This window comes from Mus musculus, chromosome 16 (assembly GCF_000001635.26).
Source record: "Mus musculus strain C57BL/6J chromosome 16, GRCm38.p6 C57BL/6J".
Lineage (NCBI taxonomy): Eukaryota > Metazoa > Chordata > Mammalia > Rodentia > Muridae > Mus > Mus musculus.
The window spans coordinates 38,222,142-38,239,360 of NC_000082.6; the positions used below are offsets into that span (position 1 = coordinate 38,222,142).

At 40.9% G+C, this 17,219-nt stretch overlaps 1 protein-coding gene across 4 annotated transcripts in view; it reads left to right on the forward strand.

Annotated features, from left to right (window-relative positions):
- The window catches only part of Gsk3b (glycogen synthase kinase 3 beta), a 157,084-nt gene that overhangs the window by 133,141 nt on the left and 6,724 nt on the right, over positions 1 to 17,219 (forward strand). For all 4 annotated transcript variants that reach the window (NM_001347232.1, NM_019827.7, XM_006522426.4 and 1 more), the window contains one exon: positions 6,537 to 6,635. In NM_001347232.1, the coding sequence (NP_001334161.1) occupies positions 6,537 to 6,635 (99 nt within the window). The remainder of the gene's footprint in view (positions 1 to 6,536; positions 6,636 to 17,219) is intronic.

Genomic DNA, 17,219 nt, shown 5'->3' on the forward strand with positions numbered 1-17,219 from the left:
GTGGGAAATGTGTAGTGTAGGTGTTACTGACGGTGGCTGCGGTTTGACAAAAGGCTAAGCTACAATGTTGATGTGCCTCTATCTTAGTTTAATTAACAAAGGAGAAGTTATTAGCATTTAGCATATCTTCTTCACTCTGTGTGTGTGTGTGTGTGCGCGCGCGTGCGCTTGCACGTGCATCTGAATGTGTGAAGTGAAATACCATTTAAACTTTTTATTTGATTAGATTTCAGGATTCAGGGTTACGTTTCACTGTTCTCATATGCTGTTTTGAAGTAATTCATTTGATTACTCATTGGTGAAAATCTTTTAGTGTTACTAATGAAGTAAAATTTTAAAGTTACCAGTTCAGTAGATGCCTGAGGGTTTTTTTTTCCTTAAAAAAATGACATGAAATTTATGTAGGATAACTTTTTTAAAAGGTAAACTGTGTAGTGTCATTTGTATAGTCCTGGTGCTATGCGCTAAAACCTTTATAAACTTCCAAAACATTTTCTTTACTCCTAAAATCATGCCTCATTAAGCATGAATTTCCCATTAGTCTCTTCGCCCCTAGAAGCAGTCAATTTGATTTTTGGGGTTTTTTGTTTTTTTTTTTTTTTTTTTTTTTTTTTTTTTTTTTTTTTTTTTGGTTGGTTGGTTTTGGTTTTTCGAGACAGGGTTTCTCTGTGTAGCCCTGGCTGTCCTGGAACTCACTCTGTAGACCAGGCTGGCCTCGAACTCAGAAATCCGCCTGCCTCTGCCTCCCAAGTGCTGGGATTAAAGGCGTGCACTACTGCTGCCCGGCTTCAATTTGTTTTTTGTCTCCATAGATTTACCCATTTGGGATATTTTATATAAATGGAATTCTGTAATGTGTGATCTGACTTCATTCACCTAACCTGTTTTCATCCATAGAACATGCACCAATCCGTCCATCCTTCTTGTGGATGAACAGTATTCCATTGTGTGCTGTGTGTCCCATTGTGCGTTGTATACTATGATTTACTTAGGCATTCATCTGTGACGGACTTTTGGGTACTGTTCCAATGGTTTATATGCAGATGCTTGTTTGAATAATTGGTACACTACTCAGTCACATGATAACTCTGTTTAGAGAAACTAGCACACTATTTTCACAGATGAACATCTTACTTCTTTACCAGCAGGGTAAAGAGTTCTAATTCCTCCACATCAAGTTAGCACTTGGCTTTTGCTTTCAGTAGTCTTCCTGATACATGTGAAACGGTACCTTAACCTGTTTATTCCACTGTAGTGAGTCAAAATTCAGTAAGTTACTACCTGTGTGCTATGTCCTTCATAGCCTTGGGGCCTTGGACCCAATGAGGATGTTGAAGAAATGAAGAAAGAACGGACAGATGGAAACATGGACGGGATCTGGGATCAGGTGGTCTGGGCTCTTGGCTGGAACAGTTTTAGCACACTTGAAGCTCAGCATGTTTATTGTATAGAGGTGGACAGAGAGAAAAGTGGGGTTATTGCATGCCCCTGCACAATGAGGTGGGGTTACACCCTACAGATAACAAGAAGGCAGGACCAAGCAGACAGTTTGGCTAATCTTGGTAACGCCATCTCTAAAGTAGAAGAGACTTCAGGTCACAGACATCCAGGGAGAGAAAGCACTGGTGGGCATTTTCTGTACACGCTATCAACACCTGGTCTTAGACCAGAAGGGAAAGCTTTGTCATTTTCCTGTGAGCCTCATCCTGAGGGGTGGGGAGTCTTTGCTGTTCTTGAGGCTGTGGGGTCCTTGGCATGGGCAGCTCATGTCAGCCACACATTCAGTCAGGACTTCACGCACTCGGGGCTTCCTTCACTCCCTGAATCTGTGCTCTTGTGAAATGCAACCATAGTCAAAAAAAGAAAGGAAGGAGAAGGGGAAGAAGGGGAAGGGAGGAAGGGAGGAAGGAAGGGAGGGAGAGAGAGGGGGGGAGGGGAGGGGAGGGGAGGGAAAGGAAAAAGAAAAGGAAATGGAAAGGAAAGGGAAGAAGAAAGAAAGGAAAGGAAATCTTTATACTTTAGACTATGGCCTTGAGAATACTGAAGGTCTTTAGAAGTGGGTTGCCTTTAGATTCCATTATCTAGTAGAATTGCCCTTGGTAATTTTCAACCTTGGTCTGAGAGTATAACTCAGCCAGTATGATGCTTAACATACGTGAATGAGGGCCTGAGTCTGATACCCAGAAACACCCCCCCCCCCCAAAAAAAAAACCCAAAAACTTGTATCTAATCAAGTGGACCTGTAAATATATCCTGGGAATCATTTTTCATCACCAAATATATAAAGAAAGACAAGATTAGTGGTGCATAATTGTAATCCCAAAGGTGAAATGGCACCCACATGTATGTTCATACTGCAGCTGCATACACACACACACACACACCACACACAAATCCTGGAGTTATAATGCTTAGCTCCCTCCGGTGCTCATGTTTTAAAATAAAGTCTCAATTCAAGAAGACTAATATAGTACAAGCTTTTTAACCATATACATACCTAATATTCACATTTTTAAAAAGAACAAGTATTTTGGTATTGAAAGCCATTTTATTTGCCTGTATATCACATACAAGCACAATTCTACATGGTCTTAATATGGATATGTTTTTCATGATGTAAAGAATATATGACCTACTTTTCTTTCCATTTACTGTGAAAAAGTACCCGACAGAGGCAGTGTTAAGGAAGAATGGGTTTGTGTGGCTCACAACTCCAGGTCCTCGTCGCAGGGAGGCCAGGGTGTCAGGAACTTGAAGCAGCTATAGTCATATCTCCAGTCTGGGTCGGAGAGAGCAAATGAGTGCACACCTTCCGCTTAGTTCACTACAACCCTAACATAGCCCAAGCCTTATACCAGGAGAGTGCCACTTCTAAACTGGGTCTTCTCAGATCAGTTTACATAAACACTTCCTCTCAGTTATAACCACAGCTCCACCTCCTCTAGACTGACTGTCTCTAAGAATCTCTTCCCTATGTGATGCTAAATTATATCAAGTTGACAGTTAAAACTAACCATTACACATGTGTATTTGGACATATGGATAGGTAAATCAGAGGCAGATATTTTGTGATTCTGTGAGTATGAGAGAATATTGTAGTAGTTAGAAAAACTTTTCATCTATTCAAGTGGACTCTAGATATATTCTGGGAATCATTTTTCATGAGACTAAAAATATATTAAGATGCATTTGTAAGAATGTATGTGAGTGAGTGTATGTATGTGTTGGTGTTTTAAACTTCCTGTCAGCCATTCTGAAAGTGAACTGTTACAGTGGAGGAGTAATTTATAAATCTAACAGTGATTTCTTGAGCAGTATTTCTGCATAAGGACATGGAATTACAGGGTGCTGTTCTATTTGATATTCTGTATTCTATTGGAGCAGTGTTTCCAGATGGTGATCTTGTTTTGTAAAGGAACGATACACGTCTTGGGGATACACACACTCATGTATATATGCATATACATATATATCTTAGCTCTATAGAATAATCATATACACACACACATATATATGTGTGTGTGTATATATATATATATATATATATATATATATATATATATATATATAAATTGTTTAAATGCAGCTTTAAGATGCAGAGATTTTTAAGAGCAGTGAGTAAGTAACGGATGACTAGAACAGAACTGTGGTTCAAGAGGTTAAAGGAGGCCTAGTCAGCCCCTGGATGTGTGTATAGTAGAGAGTCTGGATAACTGAGGCCTAGTCAGCCCCTGGATGTGTGTATAGTAGAGAGTCTGGATAACCGAGGCCTAGTCAGCCCCTGGATGTGTGTATAGTAGAGAGTCTGGATAACCGAGGCCTAGTCAGCCCCTGGATGTGTGTATAGTAGAGAGTCTGGATAACCGAGGCCTAGTCAGCCCCTGGATGTGTGTATAGTAGAGAATCTGGATAACCGAGGCCTAGTCAGCCCCTGGATGTGTGTATAATAGAGAGTCTGGATAACCGAGGCCTAGTCAGCCCCTGGATGTGTGTATAGTAGAGAGTCTGGATAACCGAGGCCTAGTCAGCCCCTGGATGTGTGTATAGTAGAGAATCTGGATAACCGAGGCCTAGTCAGCCCCTGGATGTGTGTATAGTAGAGAGTATTCGGTGAAGAGATTGTGAATAAGTAGCAAGCTCCTGCTGGTAGCAATATAAATGACTTCTCCACTCTCCAGACAAACTCTCAGTGACATCTTGCTCTATACCTCCTCTCCAAATAAAGAGAAGCCCTGGGCTTCCTGTGAGAGGTACTCTTTGAGTCTTTGAATGAGTGATGCAGCGTTACTTTACGTAAATACAGCCATTTTCTGTTAATGTAATGGATATTTATTGGGCATTTCTGACTTGCCTGTGATTGCTGTTAACAATTAATTAAAGCTTACAACACAGCTAAGTTCAGTCTGCTGGCTACTGCACCGTGAAAGTTAGTACACAGGTGATACTTGTGTGTCTTGAATCAGTCATAAGAAATAAGTGCACACTCCGCTGAGAGCCCTCAGGGAGAAGTGCTGTATGTCTGGGTAAGGCCAGTGTGCACACATACTGAGCAAGTGATCAGAAAAGAGAAAGTCAACGAGAGGGCATGGGCGTCTGGGCTGTGAGGAAGGCCGAGCCCGTGTATGTGGAGATTTGCCTTCTCGGTGGCTTTGTGAACACTCTTCTACCACATTCCTTGGTCACCTGCCCTCTTTCAGATTTCTTCTAGATGGTGAACACGTAGGGAACCTGAATTTGAAAGTACTGCCATTCTAGCGGATTGGACTGCCTTTGTGTTCATTTGGCCAACTCTTTTTTTCTGTTGATCCAGCAAGACACTTAAAGATCTCTCCACTCTGAGAGCTAGCATACTGCTTCATATCCAATAAATAGTATTAAATGGGTGGGTGGATTTTTTTCTTTTTATTTTACTTGGGATAACAAGTTTAAATTTCTTTTAGAATAATGAAGACAACCTAGACATACTGCATTAATCAGTCATGGCTGTGTGGCTGCTACCAGATACCTTTGCTGGTCCAATTAGGATATTGTTGTTTTACTTTAAAAAAATTTTTTTTCCTTTGAGTTTCACATCATGCATCCCAGTCCTGTTTATCTCCCCATTCCCTCATGTCTGCCCTTTGCCTCTTACAGCCTAAAATCACACACACACCACCATCACCACCACCACCTCAAAAAACAAGCATAGAAGACACTTCATTGTGAAATCTGTAGTGTGTCACAATGTGTCCCACAGTATATTTCTTGTCCGTACATCTTTACTTGAAAATGTTCATTGCAGTGAGTCATTGGTCTGGTTCAAGATCTCTGACTTCTGTGACAGGTTACCCTGGTTACGCTGTTGTTGCCCTGTGTCATGGAGATCCTGCAGCTTTGCATCAGTAGGACCCACTCTTTCCCACATCCCCACAGTTCGTAAATGATGTACATTTTGGGGTGGGGCAGTTCAGAACCCTGGATCTGGACCTGTTACAGTGCCTGGCTTCAAGTGAGCCAGTGTAGCATCTTCTTGTAGCTCAGTGGGAGCAGCACACAGCTCTTACATCTTCCCCGAAAGGGCACAGCTTCTCAGGAAAGACTTCTGCTTGACTAAGTGTTCTCATTGACCAAACAGAGACTCGGTTTTGTTTTTGTTTTTTCTGCATTTAAACCTTTTTTCCCCCCTTCCATTAATTTTTCATGAGTTTTGGTATCAGCTCATCACTTTTCTTAGCTAGAATATGCTCTTAATTTAGAACCTTAATTTAGTACAAAATTAGTATTTAGTTGCCAATCTATAAATAAGCCACTATTGGCAAAGGTTTTGACCCGCGAACATTTTTAAACTCTTGTATCAGAACACTTTGCTTTCTAGCAACTTGGAGAAAGAAGTTTACAGGGGAGTAAAGGGAACCCTCAAACGGCTTAATGGGCTTGGGGTTTCCTTTATCTCTCAACGTCTCAGTTAATGCATACATTTAAATTTGTCAAGATGGTACTGTAGTTCAGAGGGTAGCGTGTTCCTGTAGATAGTGTGAGCACACACTTAAAGGGATGGAAAGGAAACTCACTATATGGTAGCGTATCAGGCAGGACAAACTCCACAGCAAACTGGAAGGGCAGTCACATCTCTTGAAGGCAACACTAGGTACATATGCAAACTCAGCACCACTTACCTTAAGGAATATAAAATGGGGTAAAAGCATTTCTGTGCTCACTGCTCCTGTCTGCCTGCATTTCTGTTGGCTGTTGCTCATAAGTTCTACCCTCGAACACTTGCCGTCAGGTGCTGCAGAATGACAGGACATTGAAGGAAGGATGTATGTACACTCACTCACCCCCAGGCTCCTCACTGCTACCTTTGCCCAAGATAAATTTACTTCTTAACATTTATCAGCCCTGTGTCACATGACTGTGCACTTCCTCTCTGAATTGATTTCTAGCTCATTGATGCAGTTTATAAACTGGTGTTTTAATATCATGCCTTTTATGTTTACCTATAAAGGGGTTTCAGGTAGAGGGTGGAGCATGGATCTGATGTCTGTCTGTCTCCCTAGAACTGTCAAGTAACCCCCCTCTGGCCACCATCCTTATCCCTCCACATGCTCGGATTCAGGCCGCTGCTTCACCGCCTGCCAACGCCACAGCAGCCTCAGGTGAGTACCGGGGACCTTTGGTCTGTTTCTCTAACGTGCTGATTTTCAAAGAACACCGTTATCTCTGTTTCCTGTGCTATGAACGTTTAATTCCTTTTAAGTATCAAGACCAAATAATACCCAAATGAGTAAAAGAGAATAAAATACTGCTTTCCGTTTAAAGCGTACAAAAAAGTAACCCAGAAATATTATAAACACACGTACACATTTTATATATGAGGCATATCCTAGTTTCTTTCTTTCGTTTTGTTTTGTTTTTAAGTATGAAATAGAGTTTATTTAGGGCATGGGGAGGTGAGTTGAGGGGGGAGTAGAGGCCAGCCAGGGACACATGGAGAGGGACCGGGAATGTGAATGGGGAGGGAAGGGCCAGAGAGAAGAGAATAAGAGATGTCCTGGTTTCTTAGTATAAGATGTTTATAGGAGAAAACAGACTTTACAAATGGAACATTGGAGAATACCTCACTTTAGTTCTAACTTCCAGATGTTCATTACATTAGTATCCTAAAGAGGCTGATTTTAAGACAGATGGACATTGATTTTAAGACAGATGGACATACATTGACATAATCTTAAACCATTGAAAGGGCTAAGAGTGCAGTGAAGATACGTTTCGTTTTGCATCAGAGCGCCTTTGAGTTGTCCTCCTCACTCCCCCACCCCACCCACCTCAGCCAGAAAACAAAACAAGAAAATCTCATAAAGAGCCCAGGTTAAAGCTAGAGCCTAGAGTGAGTGTCTGGTCCCTAAGCCAGCTGCCTTGAAACTTAGAGGATAGAATAGGCAGTACATTAAGAGGTGGTACTTCTCAGAAACCCCCAAGAAACAAACAAAATACTCCACCAAGTGGCAGGAGCTCTGTTCTGCCACATTATCAGTTGCACTGAATTGAAATGAATAAGGACATTTCTGACACAGGAGATCAAACGTTTTGTTCCTTTTGTTGGGTGATGAAGTCTCTCATCAGTATGTAGGTTTTAGTATTCAGAGTAAAGGTCAAACTTCATCTTCTCTTTTCTGGAAGTGTTCTGTGTCTCCTTAGTTTAAGTCTCTTTAAATACTGACAATTAAAGACTAAACATTCATTCTGTTCTGTCCTACCTTCCAGAAAGTCTGTTTTCTAATTCCTTCAAGTCATTTGGACTTCATTAGTTGTATTAGTGTCCTGATCACTCGCTCTGCAGAGTGAGGAACAGGTCTACAGTAATGTCGTAGAAATCATTTTATGCCAAAATATGGTTTAGTTTTTTAATGTAGAAATAACAATTTTGGTGAATCCTGGTTGTTTACTCTATAATCTCAGCACTGCTGACACAGAGGTTCTGAGATTAGAGGCCAACCTGATCTACGCTGCACTTTATGGATCAGCCAGAGCTATATAGTGAGACTCTCAAATAGACAAACAAGAAACAAGGGGTGGTTGGTTGGTTTTTTTAATGCTGTTGCCTGTTTAGAACAAAGAACAGTTAAATGAACCATTAATAAACTTACCACATCACTATCAGATTGGTTGTTGGTAATGTGAAGGAGACCTGAGAGCCGTACTGACTTATTTACTCAATGAGCTAGTTTAGAGCCGTTTTAGACCAGGCGTGTTTATTCTGTGCCTCGAAGGCTGCAGGCAGTCCCAGGTTAGCTATGATAGACCCATTTAGAGATGACAAGTTTGTTCAGAGGTTGGACATCCCTGCTTTAGAATGTAAGTAAAAATGAGAGTTATGGGCTAGAAAGATGGCTCAGCAGGTAGATTATCTACCTCCAAGCTGGTGACCTCAGTTCAGTCCTAGGAAACCACATGGCAGAAGAGAGAGCCTGTGGGCTGTCCTCACCTCCACATGAACACACAAAAATACCAAACAATCAAAACGAGTGTGGAGACTAGAAAATTTTAAATGATTTTTTTAAAGATGTATTTATTTTCTGTGAATATTTTGCTTGCATGTATATCTTTGTACCGTGTGCATGCCTTGTGCCCATAGGCCAGAAGAAATTGTTGGATCACCTGAAACTGGATTTATAGGTAGTTATGAGTTGCCATGTGGGTGCTGGGAATGGAACCCAGGTTCTCCATAAGAATAAGCGCCCTTAACTGCCAAGCCATTTCTCTCCTAAAATAACTTTCTTAGTGTGAGATACTGAAATGATTAAGTGTATTTATAACTTGGGTTCTGGAACATATTGTATTCTTGGAAAGGAGCCTGTTATAACCTGGTCATATTGCTTTGGTATAGATTATAACAGTTTGCAAAATAAATTGTACTATACACGTTTGTTAATAGTTGTAAAAAACCACATGTCAAAGGAAAAACTGACATTGGACTTTGACCCTTAGAGTTTATGCACAAGTTGAAGAAAATCAGGACAAGAGGAAGTTAATAGAGGAGAAAAAAATTGAAGTCAGAGTGAAGATAGAGAAATGCATTCTGGGTTACCAGAGAGCTTTCCTGTATTGTTCTTAGCTTCTCCCTAGTGGTGAAATCAATATTACCAGCGGGTAAGATTCCCATTTGTTGGTTGAATAAAAAATTAGTTGGCTCTGCAGTTTCTCCTTACAGTCCTCAGACTTGGTGCTGGCAGAAATGACAGTCAGTGAAGGTTTTTTCACTTTCAAACAGTAAGTGGAATGTTCTTTTAAATTAGAGATTGTCAGTGTTGAGAACTTTTCCCCAAAAAACAGGTCTGGGCATGTTTTAAGATGCCCTGGACATGGTGGCACACACTGTTAATTCTAGCAGTTGGGAGGCTGAGGCAGGAGGATCTATATGAGTTCAAGGCTAGAATGAACTCCGTGAGCACCTGGCCACCAACACTTACAAGCAAGACTTGATCTCCAACAAAGCAGTGTAACATCCACACATATGGAAGACAGAGTCTGTCTTCTCTATAAGTGAGATCTCCATTTCCACATAGACAAAGCTTTCCTTGTAAGCCATTTCTGAGTCTGCTTCATGCTTCAAAGAAATAGACAGTTAATCTGAAAAGCTCTAGACTTGAATGATATCTGAACCTAAAAATATTTTAAATATTAAATGTTCAAGGTCAGAATTTCTAATCCTTCAACCTAAGTGATGCAGCGTATAATAACCCAACATGGGGTTAGTGAATTAGAGTGTGAACTTCCACGCTACACAGTCGCTGGACTTCTTGATTTAAGTCCCTTTAACAGAAAATTCAGTATCGAAAATAATTTAGCAATTTAGAGAATGAGTCACGAAGAAGCAAATACTTGTCTTTAGCAGCCTGTCAGTGAATTCAGAACTAAGGCATAATCCTAGAATTAGCATCTGACCTGTTAAAGCATCATGTCTGCACACGCTCCACACAGCACAGCTGTATTAAAGCATCATGTCTGCATGCGCTCCACACAGCACAGCTGTATTAAAGCATCATGTCTGCATGCGCTCCACACAGCACAGCTGTATTAAAGCATCATGTCTGCACGCGCTCCACACAGCACAGCTGTATTAAAGCATCATGTCTGCACGCGCTCCACACAGCACAGCTGTATTAAAGCATCATGTCTGCACGCGCTCCACACAGCACAGCTGTCTTTGTCTGGAGCAAGCTTGTTGGGATGCAGAGGCTTCTGCTGGCTGCCTCAGAAGTGGCCCTGTTCGTAGCCAGCTAGAAGAAAGATTGGGGTTTTCCTGCTTTCCTTTAGGCCTGAGAGCAGAGCTCAGTATTAAGTGCAGAAGCAGACAAGCAAGACAAGGCCATGATTATACTGACTGCTAGGAAACGGACTGATGGCCAAAAACTAGTCCTAGATCTTTATGAATTCTTTTTCTATTTTTTTTATTAGATATTTACTTTATTTTCATTTCAAGTGCTGTCCCCTTTCCTGGCTTCCCCTCTCCCCTCCCCCTGCTCACCAACCCACCCACTCCCGCTTCCTGGCCCTGGCATTCCCCTACACTGGAGCATAGAGCCTTCACAGGACCAAGGGCCTCTTCTCCCATTGATGGCCAGCTAGGCCATCCTCTGCTACATACGCAGCTAGAGCCATGGTCCCACCATGTGTACTCTTTGGTTGGTGGTTTAGTCCCTGGGAGCTCTGGGGGTACTGGTTGGTTCATAATGTTGTTCCTCCTATGCAGCTGCAGACCCCTTCCGCTCCTTGGGTCCTTTCTCCAGCTCCTCCACTGGGGGCCTAGATCTTTATGAATTCTTTGTGTTGCTGCTTCTGGAAAACCAAACATCTTTACTTCCTGGATAGAGTCCTAAAACCCTATCAGTATTATCTTGGGAAAATATAATTAGTTCTTGCTACAGAAACTTTGACTAATAAATTTTGTAGTCACAATGTCTCACCTTTTTTGAAAATGATTGTGATAGTGTATCTGTTACATGAATGACATTAATGTATTTTCATTACTTATTTCTTCTCCTGTATTTAGTATTCAGGTAGCCACTGCAGGTGCAGTGGTTAAAATTCACTGGAAAATGTTATAGTATAAAGGCATTAGAGTTCAAACTTTAAAGTCATTAATCCCAGCTTAGGGCTTTAACTTCCTAGTATATTTAGTAGAAGAAGAAAAAGCTACTACATTCAGAGACAGGAATCACATATATAACAACAAAGGCTCTAGGAACAGATTTCATAAACTGGACAGTCAGTCTTCTGGAGATGACATGAGTGAAGTGTTTTGTTTTTAAAGTAGAGAGTGTCAGCGTTGAACTTCTCTCCCCAAAACATCTCTAGTATTTTTTTAAATACATGTCTCAGAGCATTATAGTTGAGCATTGCTCTGTATGACATAAGAATCTCTTGAAAATTATATATAGAACTCTTAGTCTGTCGATTTCAGGAATATGTATGTGTTAGAAAGATTTTTCTCAACCCCTTCAGTGGGTCATCTCAGTCCCTGTGTTTGGGAACCCTTTATCTGGGCCATCAGTTCATACACGCACACTTCAGAGGTCATATGACTGACCAGCAGATGATTGAAGGCGGGGCTAGGAGGGTGTCGTACTCAGAGCATCTCTGTCTCTGTAGCGGATGCTGGTCTAAAGAATACAGATGATTTTTTTTTAGTAAGTATCTTGCTGTTGAGAATAACCTTGACGCCACTGATTTCAGCTTACATTTTCATTTACTGAGCAGAGATTATCCATCTCATGATTGATTGTGTTTGTTAAGGATTTGTTCCAATAACGGGAACACAGTACTGACAAAAGTGATCACATTTCATTTTCCCATCACCCATTATAAAGTTGATGCCCCTCCCATTCTGAAAGTTATTTCTGCGTGTGTTGTTCTCTTCAGTAAGCCACATGAGATCATACTCAACCAACCACAGATAGTTCTCAGTACTGATGAGGATTGAATTATGTCCTGGGTGTATTCTAAAATGACAAGGCACTTGGTCTGCTATAACTGTGTATCACTTGTACACTTCGTAAATATGCCTCTTCTGTCTAAACAAAGAAAATCTATCAGGAGTATCCTTACCTAGATAGGAGCGCTGCTAGAGACTGTGCTTTACCCGTTACAATGAGGAACTAGGCAGGCCTTACTGGAGCTTAGGCACCTCAGAGAGATTGCTCACTGCTTGTTTGCTTGGCCCTAACCCTAACTTATTTTATATAATAGTCATGTGTGAGCCAGAACAACAGCAAAGACCCTCAGGAAATACTTTCTGTTGTCAACAAAATTCTCAGCCCCTTTCCAACTTAAAAAAAAAAAAAGTTCTATCAAAAATGGAAATTAAACTTATTTTAATTTGTTTTGTTTGGGAGAGTTAAAGTCATGGAAGTTTCTCGTGTCTTCAATATCTACCAAATGAACTCTGGAATCCATTTCAGATGTGTTTCTTGTACTGTGAATTCTGAATTTGAAGACATTTTAAGTGTATCTTGCCCTTTTTTCAAACTGAGTTATGTTTATTAGAATTCTTGTCCTTTCCTGGTTGAAACCCTTTCTATGACAGAGGGAATCAAGGATGTTGACTAAGCTGTCTTCTCCATTGTCTCCCCTGGTCTGGGGGCCAAGCTTCTAGATGCTGTCTTGAAGGCTCTTGATGTCTTCTGATCTAGACCGATTCTGGCCTGCCCTTAAATCTAAGATTACCTTGTTCTTTTCAGTTCTTTGACTATGTGTGTCATCCTCTAAAGTGATGAACTCATCAGAGAAAACCCTTTTCGTTGATTTCTCTCCCTTTTTTTTACAGTTAGGAATATTTGCAGTTACTCGGTGAGAGTTACAGGGTAGTTGAATATTGTTTCTTCTCTGTTACTGGCGCCTTTGAAAATTCTTGTTTCAAGCTTACCTATTATCTAAAGTTTTTGAAAACCTATTTTTGCTAGAGTCTATTTAAGTTTTAAACATGCTACATAGTCTCTTTGCTCTGATTTTTACAGTAAATTCTTCTCATCTTGTACATCTCTAACCATTTCTTTCTAGTTGACTAAGAATGGTGAAGAACAGTTTCTCTCATTGTCCATTTTGCAGTGTCTATGTGTATTCTGTTCATGGGCCATTGCTGCATCTTATCCCTCTGGACTGTCTCTCTCAGTCATGTGTAACATGTCGCCTTGTCTGCTACAGTGACTGCCCCTGGAGTCCTCACTGTATTTCTCTTCCTAATCTTGTCTAACCTGTTTTTCTTTATCTTATCCCAAATGTATGTAGAATTTTAGAAAATTGTGTGACTTTTCTTAAAGTTTCCCCCCCCCCCCCATTAGAGATACATAGTTAACTTGGGGAGATAGTGTATTCAGTGTTCTTACTTGCAGAGGTAATCACAGATTATGTTGTTTTGTGACTTAGTCTGTCTGTGGGTAGCCAGCAAGATGTGCTTTTCTTTTAAATGGGCTTATGCTACTTTTGTGTGAAGGTAAACTACTACAGACACATGCTGTATTTTTCTATTACTAAATAGTAATGGATTTCTAAGGCTTTGTGTTAATTTATCTAGTTCATTCCTTACTTTTGAACATGGGAGATGTATTTTAAAGATTGTTTGGCCTTTTGTTGTTTTGCTTTTCTGAAAAGGGCTTTGAAAACTTACCTTTGCATAAAGCCCTGCATATTCTTTCAAATTAATTACTAAAATAGTTTTGGGAGTAATAAATAATAAAGGAATAAGGAATTTTAAAAGTTTTTAATACATACTGTCAAATTGCCTTCCAAAAACCCTGTTCCAGTTCCCACTCCCTATTGCAGTGAAAGTGCTTTTTAATTTCCCAGGAAAGTGGGGGTGGGGAGCTCACTGTGAGCATGTGTACACACACATTTACATGTTACCAGTTTAGCAGCCAAATGTGTGTCGCTCTTCTAGGTAAATAGGTTTCTATTTTTAACCATTGTAGTTTAAGAGACTCACACCAACAAGTTTGTATGTACTCTATGTTAGGGCTAAGTTTACTTCATAAACTTGTATATGAATTGCTATAGTAAAACCTGCCAGGTTGGCATGGCAATGCATGCCCCTTTTCCCCAGTACTTGCAAGGTAGGGGACCAGGAGGTTGCGGCATTTTTGAGCTGTTTAAGACCCTGGCTCAGTCTGTGAGGTGCTTGCCTCATGTGCTGGTACTTGCTTATAATCCGGCAGTAAGAAGGCGGAGACAGGAGGGTCCCTGGGGATTGCTGGTTTTCCATCCTAATTGGTGAGCTCCAGGCCAGTGAGAAACCCTGTCCCAAAGCAGGATGTTGGTAGGTAAGGATGCTTGTTGATTACCTGTGGTCCATGTGGGAAAAGGACCAAACTGAATCCGCGGCCCTCCCTCCTCCCCCCAGGTTTTCCATGCACAGGTGTATGTCTGCACTCTCTAAGTAAAGAAATATATAAATATATATATAATGTGACAAAGTATCTTAAAGTAGTAGGTCAGTGCACTTCTGAGGTTGGCAGGCAAACATGCAATTCCTGAGCACGTGCGTACACGACATGCACACTTTCCTGCACACCTACAAACATGCATACACAGATGCGTTTTTTAAAAAAGAAAAACGAACTTAGTTTTATGAAAGCAGTGAGTGGTAGGTGCTGCTTCTAGAAAATTGTGGGTTTATGTGTGCAAGCACGTCCTGTCCTATTAAGTCAGATGTCACCTGGAGATTTCCACTGCCTCGTAAAGGAATTTGAAATCTTGATTCAGCTAATGAGTGTTTTATGGTTCATTCTGAATGTTTCTTAAGTATTCTTCAGATTTCACTTACTGGCCTTAACTTACCTGCTTACTTTTATTTATTTTTTCTTCATTATTCCTTAATTAGATGTTTTTTAACTTAAAAAAGAAAGAGAGAAAATATTTCCCATAACCCCATGTGCTTCAGTTCTCTACCCTGAACAGTCAAGCCTCTTCCTGCTTCTCTGGGATCCGCAGATCAGATATGAGTCGTCTCCCTGACAGGCCACGGGCCCTGGTGGGTGGGCTAGATCACAGGCTTCTATGTTCTGCTTATAGTTTTAAAATGACTGATGACGTCTTTGGTATCTTGTGCCAAGTCTCTTTCTAGGAATAACATAGAAAGAATTGAAAATGAGTTGCTAAGGAAGGATTCCTCTCCCTTATTATTAGCTATGAAAATCATAATAGGTGTTATGAAGAGAGAAGCAGAAACTGACTGTAGGTGGGGCATTGAGCCTGCTGGTGTAGATTATGATTTTAGTCTCAGAGCACACACTTGGGGGACACACTTTGATCAGTGAAGGGTAGCTGTGTTTATTCCTGCAACTGATAACAAAAGACATTGCTTTGCATTAGGGCTTGTTTCCACTCAGAGCAGCTTCACTAAATTACCTCTGCAGTATAAATAATAGATTTCTGGATGCCAGAACTTTGTTTTATGGGACCTGACATGTCATGAGATTTCTAACCATTAACCTAAATACTGGCTTTAGACTGGAGTTGGCAGAGCATAATGACAGAAATAAGGGAAATGAAATGCATTTGAGTTCTCAAATGTACATACATTTATACAGGTTAATTTGATTATCTAAAATATTCCCTTACTAATATGTCACTTGTAGAAATATTACAATTTTAATAACTGTGGTTTTTGGAAAACTTGGAAAGTGTTTTGAACAAATAAGGCACTAAATGTTGTTCTTTCTTAATTACAGCCTAAGTAGCCACATGTAGCCTAAGTAGTCACTTTGGCTTCGTTGGTCAGTATAAATAGAACGTTCCCGGCATCAGAGCTGGACCATACTGTACGCATTTCTTTGCATTAGAGCCGTTTTCTCTTCCAAACACACACTTTGGAAAGACTGATTTCATGGTGCAGAACCATCAGGACCTCAGCTCCTGTGTTTGTTCTCTGTCCTCTCCTCCCAGCCGATTCCACATGGATGTGCCTTTCTCAGGCCCTGGGGCACAGGTTAAAGTGTGACCCTCCACTGTTTCCCAGTTTGCACACTTGGTAATCACACTGCGCCCCAGAATGCATGAGAATTGCTGTACAAATGAGGAGTGGAGGAGAAACAGAAACCAAGATGATGACTTTCAGGTTTGTGTCCTGAAAAGCTTAGCTAAGGTAGTTTGTTCTTTAGTGTTAGGATGGGTCATCCATGGAATTAACATGCACGGACAGGTCCAACCACTCCTTCTGGGGACACCTTAGGTAGCTGAGGGCTTTCCATCATGTCAGTTGTCTTCTCCTACACCAAGTGGTCAGTAGAGAGAATAAGGCAGAAGCCATCTGTTAGGTCCTTCCTTAGAAATCACACACCGTAATCTTTGCAGTGGGCATGGGTGCAGAGTCACCGATGTCATCTTGGGAGATGCTGCAGTGCATCAGGATGACCTTAGGCCGTCCTTCCTCTTCCCAGAGCAAGTGGTTTGTGACATTGTCCATTCCCTCTCAAGTCTGTTCTGGGATGGAGGCATGGTTTCTGTAGGACCTTGAGAAGGGCGAGAGTGAGAGTGAACATTGTTTCTAGAGGTGGTTGACCTAGTACAGGGTCAGCTCTGCACTTGTTTTCAGAATGCTTTATTCTCTACCCATCCCATACAGAGTGTTTGACTGCTCCAACTGTCTCTTCTGTATATTCTGTTCTGTCTTCATATAGTAAAGATGAGCTGTTCTGTACAGCAGCCCCTACACCACATTGAGCCTCTAGCCAGCTTTTCTTTTGTTTGTTTGTTTGATGCTTTTTTAAAATACAAATTAAAAGCGTAATTTTGCATATAAAGGATTTGCTTGTATGTGGAATCATTGTCTCTCTCACTGTGTAGACAGAGATGGTCACCACACCTGGCAAAAAGACTTTGGTAATCATGATTACCTGTTAAAGACTCCTTATCACATGGTTTGGATACAATGCTGAGAACAATGATGAGATCGTTAGATTTTAAATCTGAGGAACATGAACACCCAGCAGATTTTATTATTCAGATAGGAAGCTCATTTCCAGTTACATGATCACATAAAATGTTTGTGCTTTTCATGCTGATCATGCAGACAGACTTTGAATTTACTCAGAGGAAGGGGAGGATGGTTGGTATGAATGGGCTATAGCTGGTAAAGGGCATCTGACGATTAGTTGTTACAAAGGACTTTACCAAAAGAGTAATTACCCGAAATGTGCAGGTTGCTGGTAGGGGGAGTATTTACTGTATTCACCTTGGCAGGCATC